The 18,783-nt window shown below is 40.5% G+C and overlaps 1 protein-coding gene across 4 annotated transcripts in view; it reads left to right on the top strand.

Moving 5' to 3' along the window:
- The first annotated feature begins 2,256 nt into the window (after positions 1-2,256).
- Positions 2,257-18,783, top strand: part of LOC134350554 (ribosomal protein S6 kinase alpha-5-like) — a 77,262-nt gene continuing 60,735 nt past the window's right edge. For 3 of the 4 annotated variants that reach the window (XM_063055897.1, XM_063055896.1, XM_063055894.1), the window contains exons 1-2: positions 2,268-2,395; positions 2,744-3,020. In XM_063055897.1, the coding sequence (XP_062911967.1) occupies positions 2,966-3,020 (55 nt within the window). In that variant the 5' untranslated portion in view covers positions 2,268-2,395; positions 2,744-2,965. Of the gene's footprint in view, positions 2,396-2,743; positions 3,021-18,783 lie in introns of all 4 variants that reach the window. The other variant, XM_063055895.1, reaches the window with a different exon arrangement.

Genomic DNA, 18,783 nt, shown 5'->3' with positions numbered 1-18,783 from the left:
AGAATTAATGGCAGGCTTGTCAACTGTGGGGATTAACAGAGGGATCTTGTGGTTCATGTCCATAGATCCTTCAAAGTTGTCACACAAGTTGATAGGGTTGTCAAGAAGACATATGGTGTGTTGGCCTTCATTAGTCAGGGGATTGAGTTGAAGAGCTGCAAGGTAATGTTGCAGCTCTATAAGACTCTGGTTCAAACAAAATTGGAGTATTCAATCATGCTGAAGGGTCTTAGCCTGAAATGTCAACGATACTCTTTTCCAAAGATGCTGCCTGGCCTGCTGAGTTCCTCCAGCATTTTGTGTGTGTTGCTTGGTATTGTGTTCAGTTCTGATGCCTCATTATAGGAAAGATGTTGAAGCTTTAGAGAGGTTGCAGAAGAAATTTACCAGAATATTATCTCAATTAGAGAGCATGTCTTATGAGGGAAGTTTGAGCGAGCTAGTGTTTTTCTCTTTGGAGTGAAGCAAGATGAGAGGTGACTTGATAGAGGTGTATAAGATGATAAGAAGCATTGACTGAGTAGACGGCTAGTACTTTTCCCAGGCAAAAATGGCTGATATGAGAGGGAATAATATTAAGGTGATTGGAGAAAGTATGGGGGGGGGGATGTCAGAGATGGACTTTTACACTGTGTGGTAAGTGCAAGGTATGTGCTGCCAGGGTAGAGGTAGAAGCACATTGGGAACATTTAAGAGACTCTTAGATTGGCACACGAATAAAAGAAAAAATTGAGGGCAATGCAGGAGGGAAGCGTTAGATTGATCTTGTAGTTGGTTAAAAGGTTAGCAGAACATCGTGGGACGAAGGCCCTGCACTGTGCTACGTACTATGTTATATTTTAGCAGATTACATTTGCCCAACTGGCACGCTAATTTTTAAAAACTGCAGGAGATCTTATGTGGAAAATGATGAGCATAATAAAAGACTGTAGGAGAATGTTGTAGCTCATTCTCTAATTTCTGTGTAAAAAAAAAACTGACCCCCCCCCCGATCTCAATTGAACTTCGCTTGCATTAAATTTACGTCCTTTAGATTAAGGTACAAAAGGTTGCAGGTGCTACAGCAAAATCTACTGGAGGAACTCAGTGGGTCAGGCAGCATGTATGGAGGCAAGATCATCATTTCTGGTTAAAACTCTGCATCAGTGTTTTTCCCTCTGGTTATAGACTGTCCTGTAATAGATCTATGAAGCTATCTTGAGAATAGAGATTATTAAAGAATGATCTGATAGAAGGTACAAACACTATTTAAAGTGATCGCAACAGGAACAGCAGCCACATGGAATTTATTATACGCTGTGATACGTAATGTTGGAATTGGGAGAGGAATTAAATCCAATATTAGATTTACCAATGGGACTAGATGAATATATCTGAAAAGAAACATTGGGGCTCTGATGAAAGGGCAAGAGTGGAATGACCCAGCTGCAGCAAAAGTGGCGGATGCGGTTCAATTTCAACATTTAAGAGAAAATTGGAAAGGTACATGGATAGAAGTGGATGGAGGGCTGTGGTCCTGGTGCAGGTGATGGGACCAGATCGATTAATAGTTCAGCATGAACCAGATGGACCGAAGAGCCTGTTTCTGTGCTGTCGTGCTCTATGATACTATTTTAATGTTATCATATTATAACATCATTCGGGACATTATGGAGCTTAGAAAAATAGAGGGCTATGGGTAACCCTAGGTAATTTCTAACGAAAGTACATGTTCGGCACAGCATTGTGGGCCAAAGGGCCTGTATTGCGCCGTAGGTTTTCTGTTTCTATCTTTCTAAAAATGCAATTCTGTTGATACTTAAGTGATTCAAATGGTCCAACATCTGGCAAAGGCATCTTTCACTCACGAGACGAAACGCTGCTGTTTCTGTGATCCAAACACTGACACCGTTGCTTTTTTTCTCCTTGGAGATGCTAATAATTTAGCAGCTAGACTCTCTACGGTTCTCGCGCCCAGCATCCCCGCGCGTCCCCGGGCCCCTCGTGCCCAGCATCCCCGCGCGTCCCCGGGCCCCTCGCGCCCAGCATCCCCGCGCCCCTCGCGCCCAGCATCCCCGCGCGTCCCCGGGCCCCTCGCGCCCAGCGTCCCCGCGCGTCCCCGGGCCCCTCGCGCCCAGCATCCCCGCGCGTGTCCGGACCCCTCGCGCCCAACATCCCCGCGCGTGTCCGGGCCCCTCGCGCCCAGCATCCCCGCGCGTCCCCGGGCCCCTCGCGCCCAGCATCCCCGCGCGTCCCCGAGCCCCTCGCGCCCAACATCTCCGTGTGTCCGGACCCCTCGCGCCAAAGAGAGCTGGCGCTGGTTGTTCCAATGTTCGCTGATTGCGCCATGTCTCTTACTCCGTCCATGCCGCAACATTTCTGATCCTGTTATACTAATACAATAGGATTTATGTAGGTACATGAAAATCGTATTATACTTTGTCGGTTAAGTTCACACTCAAGTTTGTTAACTGTCGGTAAATAATACACAAACGAAATAACGTTCCTCCGGACCACGGTGCACCCACAAAACATACTGCACACGCAGCACATAAAATAAAATAGTACAACAACTAATTTAATTAAAATTAACTATTTTCCAATTAGCTTGCGGTATATATTCTATAAAACTCCCGCTCGGCTCCCGGTTGGGTAAACGAGAGGAGGGTTCTGTCAGCAGGATAGGAAGCGTTGTTTCTATTCTGGTCGTCGTTGTTCGCAAAATTAAAGCGATGACTCTCGGGAATTGTCGTTTTATTTGCAGCTCTCCAGGCATCAGTAGACAGAGACCAACCAAATCAAACTACAACTGCCATAATGCAGCACGTGGATATGTCGCTGCGGCACCAGGTTTTGGAAAGAGGGAGACTTCGGGGTGACAGCGGCTGCCGGCGACCCAGCACAAAGCCTGTCCCAGTTCAGATTCTTTTGTTTCTTTAACAAACTTGTGCTTTAGCATTAAATTCGGATCCGATTTCCACTCAGTATGGGAGATGACGCCGAGGAAGGGAGCTGCACTGTAAAACACGAATTGACACATGGTAAGGGTCTTAAAAACTATATATTTTTCTCAGTTAAAAGTTAATGTCTACGTGTTGCTGCTGAACATTTTTGTTATATAATCACTTATTTATTTTGGAGGAGGTCGTCTGTATTAACCTTTATATTTGACGTCAAAATACGGGCTTGAATAAATGTTTGTTTATTGTGTGCCTTTTAAATACACACTTTGAACCCAATTCTTGTATTGACTTGTCAGCCGGCAAAGCTGCTTGAATACTGTAGGGCTCGTCTCGATCGGTGGATCTAGTAACTCATTGCCTTTATTACGTGGTTGGATGCTGTAGTAGACTGGGGAAAATGCATCTCTGTACATGGAGCGGGAGAGAAGAAGGGAATGTTTGCTAACCAGACTTTTGGCAGCAGGTGTATTGTGGTGCATTCCAGTGCGTAAGGGACTGGAATGTAAAGATTCTAACAACACTTTTCAAAGCATGCTCATTCTTGGCATGCTCCTGTATGCCTTGACAGCAACATTCTTTAGTAAGTGTTTATATTGCTTTCCATAAATTTGGCTTGGACGAGACTTATCTTGTACGTTGTCAATTCCTTATTTGAATTTATCTGACTATCTAATATAAAGGTATCGAGCGAATCCTTGACGTGATGTAAAATCACTACACTTTTAATATATGTTAGGTTAACTGAAAATAATTTCCCCACCACTTTCGTCAAACTAAGAATGGGAAATGTTCGGCATATCAGTGGTGTAAAAAACGGTTTTGTTTTGGGAATTTCTGTTGGGATGCAATAATTGTACACTATTTTATATATTTTGTCGTCATTCCTAAGAAGTCTTTTATAACAATTTCTGCACTGCCAAACTTCTTTCAATTTTCATATACTGTAAGCAGTCTCGTATGCTTTCATGTTTTTAAATCACTTCCGTGCGCGTTTTATTACGTTAGACATAGAACACAGCACGGAACAGAACCTTCGACTGAAATATCTATGCTGAACTTATGCCAATTTAAAGTAGTCCTCCTCTGCCTATAAATGACTAATGACTTTGAAACTCGGTGTACCAACCAATGAGGGCAAGCATGCCGTTCGTCTTACTGACTTATGTGTGAGCCAACAAGGCATTACTAACTTACATAGCCACTTTCAGTGAACTACAGACCTCAAGATTTCTCTGTACATCAGTGGTGTTGAGTCTTGCAATTAACTGTAAACTGTGCTTCTCACTTTTGATCTTCCTGATGTGTAACACCTCACACTTGTTAGATTAAACTCCATCTGCCATATAATATCTATCTTCTGCTGTATCCTTCAACAGCCCTCTGTACTGTCCATTACTCCAACCCTTATGTTGTCTGCAGACTTCCTACCAATCTTCTATATTTTCAATCAAATCATATATATATATATTGTAAAATGCCCCGCACTGTTCCCTGTGGAACATGAATGGTCATGGACATACAGCCAGAGTAGCATTCTTCCATCACTAATCTCCGTCTTCTATGAGCAAACAACGTCTGAGTCCAAGGTACCAAGTCATTGTGAATCCCATGCATCATAACCTTCTGGATCAGTTTACCATGATGGTCTTTGTAAAATTACTTGTAAAATGCCTTGCAGCACAGTAGCATGGTGGTTCGCACAACACTTTACAGTACAGGTAACCTGGCAAGGAAATTATACGTTCTCCCTGTGACTGCATGGGTTTCCTCCCACACTCCAAAGATATACCAGCTGGTAGGTTAATTGGTCATTGTAAACTGTCCCGTCATTAGGCTAGGATTAAATCAGGGATTGCTGTGGGGCGCGGCTGGACGGGCCTGTTCCACACTGTATCTCAACGAATAAATAAAACCCAATTCTTCCACTGCCCTACCCTCATCAACTTTGTCACCTCCTCAAGTTTGTAAAACATGACTTGCTCATTTCAAGGACTTATGTTTGTAATATAAGTGTTAGTCATTGAAATCTTTTTTTCTCAGGAAAGACAGTGAATCTTTTGAGAGAACTAAAGCACTTTTAACTTAATTGAATTGCACACAATATGAGTTTTATAGTGCAGTATGTTGTTGAATAATGGCAAAAGCACTTTTATTAAAATCTGTTTATCATAGTTTATTGGATAGTTTGCTGAGAACAAGTAGTACAAGGCAGTGCTTATGAGCACGTAATATTAAATACTATATATGTAACATCAGAATGCTTAAGTTTAGTGGCCAGCATATTACAATGATGTCAAAGGAAACATTTTATAAAGAAAGACTAGGGTGTAGCCTTTGCAGTTTATACCTTTTTTTGTTTAAAAAAAGTTGATGGAGACATAGAGAGATGCATCATAGAAGCATTGCTTTAATTCAATACTTTTAGTTAATAAAACATATTTTAATTTGTCTTTTCTAAAAAATTGTGATTCCTCACCATTTGTTCTTTGCATGAATAATATTTTAAATTTGTGAATGCATTGTAACCAATTTCATGTTCATAATATTTATGCATCTGAAAAAATTGATAATGTAACCTTTGTCTTGTTTAAAACTATTTCTTTCTTCTTTTGTACTTCTAAAGTCACACTTAGGAACATGAACAAAGAAGGTTTTCAATATGCTACAGTAGCAGTAATATGAACTAGTGATTGTAATAGCAGTAAAGACGATCTCTTCCTAGCAGATATTTATCAGTATTGCTTGTTTTTATATCCTTCAAACTCTGCACTGCTCTTGCAGTACACAAACGCATTTTATGCTTGATGTATTGCTCAATTTGCCAGAAATACTGCTTCATTCATGAACGTTGCAAAGTATATTAATTGGAAAATGTTCTTTCAGGTTAACTAACCAGAAAAATAATTGCACCAACAATGGTCTAATTTGATTAGCCACAAAGAGGGTTTTTATATGTGAAGCTGCCTAATTCATCGATGAATGGTTTAATCAGTAAAAGTAGGACATATGTATTCCAAGCTTCATGTGTTAACTTAAAAGTTTTGAATAAATCTTTTATGGTCTGATCCCTAATTCGTAAGTTGGTTTTTAGGTGAAAAATATTATCAGTGCCAATTTTTTTAAAGTAAACTCATGTAATATCAAATCCATTTGAAGTCTCAAACAACATTTGTTTACCTTGATGTTGCGTTGATTTCAGTTATGAAAGTTAAGCTTTCATTATACAGATAATGAGTTTATTCATGCTTTAGAAGTAACATGTAATTGATGTGCAATTTAAGGTGCTAATGCAAGTATGATATCAGTATCTCAATGTCACACACCTATCAATCCATTCCTGTTCTTAATATGATCAATATTGGATGACAGTATTGCTGCCGTCTTTGGAAACAGAAGTAAGGATATAGAGGAAAGATGGCTCCTCCTGTGCAAATTCCATCTGAACATTTTAGTCGATAGGATGGAGCAGAAAAAAAGACGTGTTTTGCACTGGAACTGCTAAGAGGGCACTTGAGTACAAATGACAAGAAGATGACAACAAATCGTTGCACAGATAAATTTGTACACTAACTCATGATCCACCTGGGGTTAGTCTGGAAGAAATTCTATAATCTTATGGAATATATCAAAATGATCATTTTGATACCGTGTCTCACTTTTGTTGTTCTGAAATTAATACATTTGCACCACTCAGCCATGTCTCCTACAGTGGCAGGCATTGTTGTAGATGCCCTATTACACTCTCCCCGCTTTAGTTCTTCTCAGCTCACAAAAGTCAATGAGAAAGACAAAAAGAGCATGATGATGGTAAACGTACAGGGACAGCAATTCAAAATGACAATGATGTTATTAGCACATTAGGAACAAGTTTCCTTTTTTGTTTTCCAAGATAAGGTCAGCCACAACATTTTGCCTAACAAACTGGAAGGCATCCCTTCCAATCCAAAACCTTTCCAAACTGGAGAAGAGGATCCTCTCCCATGTGCACATTGGGATCATTGGTCTGTAACCAGCCCCCACCTCCGAGGAAGCAGATAATCATTGACCAAACCTTTAGTGTCCCTCCTCCTTTCATAGCAATGAACAATCTGTCATTTAGAGACACAGGAGACTGCAGATGCGAGCATTTGATGCAGCAAACAAGATGCTGGAGAAACTCAGTAAATCAGGCAGTATCTGTGGAGGAAAACAGATAGTCAATGTTTTGGGTTGAGTCCATTCATCTGGTCCGTTCATCCAGTTGGAGGGCTTTAGTTTGAAATGCTGACCTCTGTTTCCCTTCACAGTTGCTACCTGATTCTCTCAGCTTCTCCAGCATCTTGGAGGTCCTTCAGTCTTTTTATCTGCTTTCTACTGGTACTCCTCCTGACAGACCTGTGCACACAACATTATCATGCTGTTCTTTGTCTTTATCATTATAAAGTTTCGGTTACAGCAACATTTGCAGTCTCATCTTTTCCCCTCTACCAATTCATCAGCTCACCACGAGGAGCACCGGAGAAGGATGTCGGTAAGATCTTCTGTCACCGCTATGCATCAGCACCAATGCTGGCACTCCAGGGGTGAACAGACTAGGTTATAAGTGCGTGCTTCATGTGGAAGTCTGCATGACAAAAATGCAGCAGTGTGATGGGAATTCATCTCCAACTATCTAAGAAGCACTTGGATGTAAGAAAAATGGGGGGTTGTGAGCTGTGTAGGATGGAAGGGTTAGATTGATTGTGGAGCAGCTTTATATAGGCTGGAACAACATCGTGAGCTGAAGTTCTGTGCTGTAACTTCAAGGAGAACTAAGAAAGTCAGGAAACTTTTCTGGCAACTGTGTCAAAGTGATTGATGTCAAAGACCTGTACCAATACCAGTTACACAGGCTGTCTCAGTCCCTAAGTCAGTGTACAGTAACTTAATCATGACCTTTATTCCTTTTTTTGGCACGTGTGTGCGTGTGCGTCTGCATGTGCATGTGTGTGCGTCTGTGTGTACGTGCGTCCGTGCGTGCATGCATGCGTGATGTTGGCGGGACGATGTCTTTTTCATGCCTTTATAAGGCACAGAGCAAGAGAAAGACTGTGTGGCGCATCACTCCTCGCACAGACATTTCACAGTATTTTTCCCTTTATTTTACGAGGTCGAGTTGCGATCTCGACACTCAACCCGGCACAGATGAAAAGCGTACTTGGGAGTGGCCCCGACTGGATTTGAACCCGGGAACCTTCGTTCCAGAGTCCAGCGCTGATGTCATTGCGCCACCAGCCGGCCCCTGACCTTTATTCCTTCAGGAAAATATCCTTCAAGCTACCTGGAGGAAGCAGACTGAAGTTTGTTTCTGAATATCGAATGTATACAGTAATGTAATGGAGACTCTGACATGAAGATATTTGGTGACTAGGAAATTAGCTGTAACTGGGAGAGAATCAAAGCAATTGGATTGATGTGAAAGAAGCTGAGTTCTGGACTATTGATCTAGAGACAAACACATGAATCTAGAATTAAAGGTAATAATTCCTCCCTCCTTAGGTTTTTTTAATAAAATACAATTGTATTATTTCATTTCATAATTCATTTTTTCCCTACATGATTGATCTAGAATATGGGAAACTGTGATCATATTACTGTGATTTAAATGTAATGCAGTTCATATTATTTATTTGTATCCTTATGAATTTTGTATTTGTATTTATACAATTTATATAATATCAATAAAAATATTGAAAGAGAATTAATGGTAGACATGATAATGCTAAATGTAGAGTTACTAGATTGTCAATAAAACACATCTGGTTCACTATTAGGTGGACTGAAGGGCCTTTTTCTATACTGTACGATGCTATTGCTAATATCCTTCAGGGAAGAAAATCTGCCATCTTTACGTCATCTAGCCCATTTGTGGCTCCAGAGCCAACCCTTGTTGAGATCCCAGATAAAGACCTGATCCTCCTGATCACAAGCTAGTTGGGGGTGCAGCAGATGTCAAGAAACATTCAGTTGTCTTTGGAGTGATGCAGAGTGAAAGAATTAACTCCACCATGGATGGCCCCAAGCCTGGATGCTAAAGGAGGAGGGTTGAGCATGGGGCTAGTAACTCCATCCCATAAAAACCCAGTGCCACTGCAATGCCAGCGGAAGCTCCACCTGGGATAACTTGAAAGACTGGCTTAGGAGAGAGGACGCTGCTGAGCTGCTGTCAGCGGCCTGTGCCCCAGTAGGGATAATGGACTTAAGTAAGTAAGATGAAGAAATTGCATTTTCAAGGTTCTATGATCTTCTCAACCAAGCCCTTTATGATTCTGTGGCAGACATTATAAAAACAGTCAGCTGCTCTTACTGGAGCATGGAGAGGAGAGAGAACCTAAGGAAGGAGGAATTATTATTCCCTAAGATCCAGCCCGTCATATGGTTTAATAGCTAAAATATTTCTGGTAACTTGGATGGCCTAAATTGAAAGTCATGTGAACTTTCTGGATACTCTGGAATGACTATGGGAATTTATTTTTTCTGATTGTCTGTCACAAACTGTACATTCAGAGAGTGATAACTCTTGAAACATATTTGCCCTTCATAAGGATAGAAAGTTTCAAAGAACTTGATAGGAAGTCTGAAATTCACATGAATGCAGCCTAAGACTCCCTAAATCTTTAAGGAGCACATAATCCTCATAAACCTTTGTGCCAGCTTGGCCTGGCAGTCTGTACTCAATGAAAAGACAAAATCCCTTTTCTTACAGTATGAAGTCAACTAGGATTAGGCCCAGAGGTTCAGAGTGACAGTGGCTTGATCTCTAAGGGCAGTCCATTCTTCCCTGTGCCTGAGCACACCTATCTTCCTCCCTACACCTGTCCTGCCATTGCAGCACATCCAGTGACAGCACTGATGGCAAACAGATATTAAATGTAGAAATGGCAACATAACTCATGTAAACTTTTGGCTCCTTACTGATCTTTTGGCCAGTCTTAAAGCTGATTGTAAAATCGGTGTCAAGTGATTAAATGACACTTAAGATAGTGTAATGTCACTGAATAAAGGATCATGAAAATATGGCTCTCTGTGAGAGATAACTAAAGCAAAAAATAATACCAACAAAGCATGAGTGTCCTGACGTGGCCAATAGGTTCAACCTTGCACAGATATCCTGAATATCATAACACCATCAAGACCAGAGCAGGAATAGGCCATTCAGTCTTTGTGCCCACCTCATCATTCCATAAGATCATAGCTGATCTTTTACCTCTTCACTACCTTTCTGCCCTGATTTTTAAGTTCCCTTAATACTGAAAATTCTGTGGATGTCCACAAAGATCCTGCTGTTATGGAGAAGGCCACTTTGTATTCTACAGTCTTGCCAGATGGAACAGTTTATGGATTGTTCATCCAAAATTCATGTTTTACTCTTGGCCACTACCAAGACAATAATACTGTCGATTCTCAGTGACTGGCATAGTTCTAATTTCTTCATAGCCAACAGCCCTTGCTTAATGAGAGCTGTACAACAACCTGGTAGAAGCAGTGCAGATTGAGAGTGTTTATGGTATGCAAAAAGGGGCAAGTTTAGATTAGGTTATGAGGACACTCAGTCCTCATTTATTGTCATTTAGAAATGCAAAAAATGATACAATGTTCCTCCAGAGAGATATCACAGAAACACAGGACAAACCAAGACTAAAACTGACAAAATCACATAATTATAACGTATAGTTACAACAGTGCAAGGCAATACCATAATTTGATAAAGAGCAGACCATGGGCACGGTAAAAAAAAGTCTCAAGTCACGATAGCCTCATCATCTCACGCAGACGGTAGAAGGGAGAAACTCTCCCTGCCATGAACCTCCAAACGCCGCAAACTTGCCAATGCAGCACCATTGGAAGCACCTGACCACAGCGGACTCTGAGTCTGTCCAAAAGCTTTGAGCCTCCGACCAGCCCTCCAACACCGAGCACCATTTCTGCCGAGTGCTTCGACCCCGGCCCGGCCGCTGAGCAACAAGAAAGCCGAGGATTCGGGGCCTTCCCCTCCGGAGATTCTGGATCACACAGTAGCAGCAGTAGCGAAGCAGGCATTTCAGAAGTTTCTCCCGATGTTCCTCCATGCTCTCACGTCCGTCTCCATCAAATCAAGATTGTGCATGGCACCCTACTTGACAGATAACAGATAGCATTCACCCGAGTGGCCGCTGCGAGCTGCGTCGCGCCGCCATCTTCTCCTCCCACACTTTTTTGAAAAGAGTTGTCTGATTTCAGTTGTCAGTTGTCAGTTGAAAAGTTGTTGTCAGATTTAATATTAGAATAGCAGTAAAGATAAAATTGTAGCTCTTCTTATCTGCATAAAACCTTTTATTTTGAAACCAGTATGTTAATTATTCATAGAAACATAGAAAACCTACAGTACAATACAGGCAGGGCCCTTGGCCCACAATGCTGTGCCGAACATGTCCCTACCTTAGAACTACCTGGGTTTTACCCAAAGCCCTCTATTTTTCTAAGCTCCATGTAGCCATCCAGGAGTCTCTTAAAAGACCCTATCGTTTCCACCTCCACCGCCGCTGCCGGCAGCTCATTCCACGCACTCACCACTCTCTGCATAAAAAACTTAGCCCTGGCATCTCCTCTGTACCTACTTCCAAACACGTTAAAACTGTGTCCTCTTGTGGCAACCATTTCATCCCTGGAGAAAAACCTCTGACTATCCACACAATCAATGCCTCTCATCATCTTGAACTATCTTGACCCATTTAAGCTGATCCCATCTGCCCACTTTTGGCCTTTGTCCCTCTAAACCGTTCCTATTCACATACCTGTCCTAGTGCTACTTAATGCTTCCTGACTGCCGGGTCACTACTGCCTGAATTGATGCATTCCTCCAGCATTTTATTTTTTGCTGAATGTAATTAGTATGTTTAACTTAGCAGAAGATTGTTTGAAATTCTCTTTTAAGCCCACTGATCCACACACATAGTTGGATTAGTTTCCTCCAGCCATGCTGTATGTACGAACTATATTGTCTTTTTCCTGTTTCTCTTCTCCAATGCATTTGTGCTGATGACACCATCTTACATACTTATAATATATCATTTTTTTCTCACATGGGATTCCTTCTGTATGTACCAACACGATCCCTGACCCTGTCGGTTCTGTTTCTTAGAACCTTCACTGCCTTTCTCTTTGCCCTCATTTGTCACCCACCAATCTCTATATTCAAGCAGATACTTTTCTATCACATCAGGCATCCAAGCTTGATACCAATACTGACACACATCTTCTTCCCTCTTTCAGTGTTCCTCAGCAGCACTGTGGTCCATTCCGCAGTCATTCCAACAGTGCCCCAGCCACTTTCCCTGCTTTCCATGGTAGCTCCTATGCCAGCAGAAGAGATTCAATGCCTACAATTTATAATCCCCTCCTTTCTGATTATCCAGGGCTCTTTCAATTTAGTAGATCAAATTTATTGTTCTTTTCATTGAGGAGAACAAATGAAACAAAATGACCGTTTGTGAAACATCTCTGTTTATTCTGTATGTGACTCTGAGTCTATTTAAGATTTCATGTATCTACAGTATTTTTTTCATTTTCAATTAGTTCAAAAGATGACTGCTGTTTTTCATTGGCTGCAGCAAATTTATTGAATAATGCCACTCTAATTCATAAAAATAGTTGTGCATTTAATATTTCAGTAACATTGGAGTAATATTGTAAATATATTGTTTGTTAAGCATTCTTTGTTGTTTACATTATACATTGTGGGTTATATGTAAAAGTACATAAACTGCATATACCATGATGCTAAAGTAAAAATGAAGTACACACGTTTATCTCCTGGCTCCTTGGTTTGCTTTTCATTAGTTAAGTGTTTTGGAGTTAGAAAACAAAAGTGATTTTAATTGATAACTGTAGTCTTATCTATGACAATTCTAAATGCATCCTACCAACAAAGGAAGTAGTTGCAGTTGACACCTCTAAGTATCCAACCCAAGCACCAACATGTACCTTAGAAACATTGACTGAGCTCCTGAGTCCTCTGCTGCCTGTGTCATTTGATAAGTGGGTTGAAGTAGTCATGACATTAATGAGAAAAACTGGCATTTACTGTATGTTACTGATTGATGGAGAAATTGTTGATGCTGTGCAGGAATATGTTTAATTTCTGAGCGTGACAAAGAGAGGTCTAAAAAACAAATGACTGTGGAGGATCTAATCTTGTATATAGAAAATAGATTTTCATATCTCATTAGTATACTATTTCTGAGGAAGTAATTAATGTTGTCTGAGATAGTTACATTGAAGACAAATATACCAATCAGCTGGGGAGAAAAATCTGCAAGAATATTTTTCAGAATGAATGAACTTTTCATCATGTAAACTATTTAGTCTTGAAATAACAGGGCTGCTGGTAGTGTTTTGTTTTTTTGGTTTCCCTGTGGTGCCAAGATGTTTTATTTGCATTCCTTAATTTGCACCTGTGGATATTGTTTTAAACAATAAAAATATTTAATTAATTGGAATGAATTGTAGTAAGGTGTATTTGGGACATCTCTTTGAACCCTTTTAGTATTCACCACAAAGTTAAGGTAACACTATAGAGCTGTCTTTCTCAACCTTTTCTTCCTTGAAATAATTTTCAGGTCTCAGGGAATCCCTGACTAAAAATTATTATGTCTACAGCAGCTCTCGGTACGTTAGCATGATCAGTAAGTTGTAGATATAAAATTATTGTCAATGCTCTTTAGAGTAGAGGATGAATTTTACCCGACTTTTCCTGATAAAAAAGCTACTTAAGCTTAGTTTATGTTTCGTTACTTCCCCTTTCATAAATTTTAAAAATTAATAAAGCAATCATAATAAATTTCTGTTCAATAACAGGCTTAAGCCAAAATGGAATTTAGGGTAAGCTCGGTAGATTTAATTTAAATAAAGTTTGTACATTGATTTTAATTAATGCTATTTACAACATGAAAATTTGTTGACAATTTTGAATAGTAAAGTTACTAAAAACCATAAGCCAGATCAATATGAATAAAAATGTAGCCTGACAAAATAGCCATTTAAAATAATCAGCACATTTACGTGTCATATAGCTGTGGTTTGTAGTTAAGTGTCTTTTCAATTTTGCTGGAGCCATTGCTGTATTTCCAAGTTGTTTGCCACAGACTAGGCACAATGAAATAGGACAACCCATTGATAAGTAGCTTTCATTGTAAAGACAGACTTTTTTGTGTATGCTGTTGCACTAGTGCAGTGAAATGACCCAGAAGATTGTAATTCTTCATCATTAACCTCATCAGAATTATCCGTAGGTCTAGGCCCAGAATCCCTCTCTTCCAGCTCACACCTCCTCTTAAAAAATCGCCACACTGGACCATCTTTAGAATGAAAATTTCTCTCCAATTTTCTACTACACCGGTAGAGTTTGTTTGCTCCCATAAGTCATTCGGCGGCACACAAGGGGAAGTTGGGGGAGATAATTCAGGAGGAAGAGGCTGAATTCATAGCACAAGTTGGGCGAGTCCATTCAATGCTTGGAAAACGCACTTCACACTCCTCATCAGCCTACCATCCTCCCCTCTGTGCAATAGAGCACTCATCAATTATCAATGGCCTCCCCTACCTCACGTCAAAAACTGAGAACAGACTCAACCAAACAAACACAGTCCTACTGCACACTGGGCTGAGAGACCTCTGACAAGATTGGTAATGGGGTTGTTCAGTCACTGGCCACCACTGAGAGTGCTAGCATCGTGCATTGTGCAAAGTTAAAAAAACAATTTTTTTTTTTAGTCACCATCTATGGTTCCGCAGAACCTTGGTTGAGAAACCCTGCTACAGAGAGTAGATAAAACCAGAGCATTGAATACAAGTGTATTTGAGCAACTGAATTGAAAAATTAGTCAGATTTGGTAAGGGTGATGGATTTCCTTCCCTGAAAGGTGGTGGTGAATCAGATGGAGCATTGCAACAAAATTGTAACTTAGTAGTCACCATAAGTAATAATATCTTTATAATTTCAGAATGTGTTCAATTGACTGAAGGCACATTTCTCAGCTGATAAGTGGATTTGAAGTTATACCTCAGTGGCCCAGGCATTTGAAATACTGGTACTGCAATCATTTTCCATAGAATTCTTGTCAGGGAATTTAGAGAAGGCAGGACCCAAAAGCAGAGTGGGAAGGAGATTTAGTAGTAAACAATAACTTTAATAATGGACAGTAAAATAACAAAATGCTAGGGGGTCACAAAACGAGAGAACAGAAACAACAAGATAAACTTTAGGCAGGATGAGTGAAAGCTAAAAGCAACTAGTTGAGGTCAACTGATTTGATGAGTGAACAAAGGCTGTGCATGAGAAATGGGGTCAGATAGGCTGCAGATGATGAGTCTGGAATGAGCAGCAGGTGAATCCTGTTAGCTGGGTGGAGACCGGGAGGTGCCTGCATGTGCTAAATGACAGGTGTCAGCTGGAGCAGGCCTGACAATTCTGCTGGATTTGCTATTAGGCACACACTATTGTTTTTTTCTTTTGAGGCCTAACTTCCTTCATTAGGTTGCATTTACCTGTTTTCCTTTCAGTTTCCTAGCAAACCTCATCTATAAAATCTGCACAGGTAGACAGGCTATCCTCAAACTTCAACATGAGCAGTTCTGAAAACTATGAATGGAAAATATTTAAGACCACCTGTTGAGTGTTATTTTAATGAATGTATTTGCTTTTTGTCACTTTTATGTTCTTTAATCTTTCCTTACTTGCAGGCTAGCTTTAACACATATGATGATTTTTAGCTCTATCACAACATCTGGGTTTGTACGTATTACTCTTCTGCATGTCTGGTATCAAACCTGAGATGATACAACTTGCTCCAACTCATATCAAGGAAAATTAAGCCATTAGCCTAGAGATCCCTTTACACAGCTAACAATAGCACAGTGCAGCTGAAAATTAGCCCAGTCTTCTGTTGATGAATATCTTACTCACTTTAGTGCTCAGTGAGAAATTCAACTCCTAACATTTCTGATTACCCCTACCACCATTTTCCATTGTAAAATTCCACCAAATGTCATTAACAGTCCAATGTGCAAAGTTAATTTCAAGCATTTTCCAATCTCATTGCCCTGAAAATCAGCAGTTTTTATTTATTCTCTGAACAGCTAGATTTTACTAATTCTGTTAACCCTTGGATGAAGGGGTTCCTTAATGATGGATGCCACCTTTTTGAGACATCACCTATTGAAGATGTCTTCAGTGCTGGGGAGGCTAGTGCCCATGATGGAGCTGCCTGAGTTCCAAATTCCTGCCACTTTTCCCGATCCTGTGCAGTGGTCCCTCCATAGCAAATGGTGATGCAAACAGTTAGAATGTTCTCCACATTTGTGAGAGTCTTTGGTGATATACCAAATCTCCTCAAACTCCTAATAAAATATAGTCACTGTCTTGTAAATACATCAATATGTTAGGCCCAGGATAGATCTTTGGAGATGGTGACACCCAGCAAGTTGAAACTGCTCACCCTTCCCACTGCTAATCCTTTGACATCTCCTTCCTGAAGTTCATAATCAATTCCTTGGTCTTACTGATGCTGAGTGGAAGGTAGTTGTTTCAACACCACTCAACCAGCTGATCTATCTCATTCCTGTACCCTTGTCATCACCACCTGAATATCTGCCAACAATACCTGTGTCATCAGCAAATTCATTTGAGCCTTTTGAGCTGTGCGTAGCCTCACAGTCACGTGTGTAAAGAGAGTAGATCAGTGGACTAAGCACACATCCTTGAGGTGTGATAGTTTTGATTGTCAGCGAGGAGATGTAATTTTTGATCCACGCTGACTGTGGTCTCCTGGTGAGGAAGTCAAGGATCCAATTGCAGAGGGAGGTACAGAGAGCCAGGTTTTGGAGCTTATTGATTTTTCTTCATCTTTGGTTATTTTCCCAATCTATTTCAAACAGGATCCTTTGAAAAATCAAAGGAGGTGAAATGTAACCAAGGTTAGGCCATGTGGTGCCATGAGCTTGATTTACCAGGTAATAAGTTCTTGACTGATCAACAATCTCCAATTTCTGCTGGAACCTTCCCTGAATCCAAAGATTTATCAATTCCATCCTTGTCTATAGTAAGTCACTGTAAATCAAAAGATTCATAGTCACTTTGGTGAAAACACTCTGTGTTTTGCAGTACTAAATGATCAATTTTTTATGCTGAGAAAATGGAGAAAATGTTTCCAGGTTTGAGACTTACCAGCAAGAAGAAACAGCTTCTCAGAATGCTCCCTATCAACCCCTGTGCATTTCAGTGAGCTCACTTCAGATTCTTCTTATCTCCAGAGATTATACCCAAGATACTCCATCTTTCCTCATAGGACGATTCTTTCATCTCAACAATCAATCTTGAGCATTTCCATTATTTTATTACTCCTGGCTTCTCCAGATAACACGCAGGTTATGATTTTACAAATGTCCGTCAATCAGTGTTGTGTTTTTTTCCAATTTATGGACAAAAGTCATTTGATTTGGTAACCATACCTCTGCAGTATTGTAATGAATGGCATCAAAAGCACGTAAGACTGATCTGATAAGACAGAACAAGAACTGAAAGTGAGGAAGAAGAGAGAAAGCTAGGAATAAATATAGTACAGGTCAACCTTCACTAATCCGACTACCTGTAATCCGGTTCCTTTGATAATCTGGCATTGATTATGCTTAATGTGATCCTTCTGTAATTCGGTATTTTCACTAATCCGGCACTCCTCAGGTCCCAATGGTGCCGGATTAGTGAAGGTTGACCTGTACATGTGCTGGGCATTTGAATTTAATAATATCTTGGAGCTCATTTATAAGTAGGAGGTGTCCATCAGTTTGTCATTCTTAATCTAAGGATGACCTGGAAGCAGGTATCCCTTCTATACTTCAACAGTGACATCTGAGGCTTAGTCAGTAGCACTCTTCTCTATCATAGATTGTGTTACTCAGTGATAAGTTTTCAGTTTACTTATTTTTAGAGGAGAAATCTGAAGTTGCTGACAAGGCAATCACATATTGTCCATTTCTAGAGCAGTAAATGACGACTTTTCCAAATGATTCCAATATTCAATGAATGAACGACAAATTTATCACAAAAATTGCCATTGAACAAGACAAGTGAATGTTTTAGCATACACATCAATAACTTCCCACTCAATGTCAGCAAAATCAAAGAGCTGATTATCGACTATAAGAGGAAGAAGCCAGAGGACCATGATCTAGTCCTCATTGGGGAACCGGGGGAAAGGGTCACTAGCTTTAAATTCCATGGTGTCACCTTGTTAGAGGATCTGTCCTTGGACCAGCACACAAGTTTCATCTCAAAGAAAACACAACAGTGCCTCTGTTTTCTTATGTGTAGATTCAGCATGTCACCAAAAATTTTGACAAACTTCAATAGATGCACAGTGGAGAGTATTCTAACTGGTTGCTAGTATGGAAGCACCAATGCCCAGGAATGGAAAAGGCCACAAGAAGTGCTGGATACAGCCCTCCCCAACAAGGAACACACACAAAATGCTGGAGAAACACCGCAGGACTCCAAAGGGTCTCGGCCTGAAACGTCAACTGTACTCTTTTCCATAGATGCTGCCTGGCCTGTTGAGTTCCTCCAGCATTTTGTGTGTGTTGCTTGCATTTCCAGTAGCTGCAAATTTCGTGATTGGCTCCCCACTAATGGGTACATTTACATGGAACGCCACTACCATTGAGAAGGTGATACAGAAGCCTCAGTACCCATTCCACCAGGTTTGGGAACAGTTATTACCCTACAGTCATCAGGCTCCTGAACCACCGTGGATAACTTTTAATCACAATTCTCAACTGATTCTACGCCCTA

The sequence above is a fragment of the Mobula hypostoma genome, chromosome 8, assembly GCF_963921235.1.
Source record: "Mobula hypostoma chromosome 8, sMobHyp1.1, whole genome shotgun sequence".
In the NCBI taxonomy this organism is placed as follows: domain Eukaryota; kingdom Metazoa; phylum Chordata; class Chondrichthyes; order Myliobatiformes; family Myliobatidae; genus Mobula; species Mobula hypostoma.
Note: the sequence above shows the minus strand (reverse complement) of the source record. Positions and strands in the feature narration are given on the sequence as shown.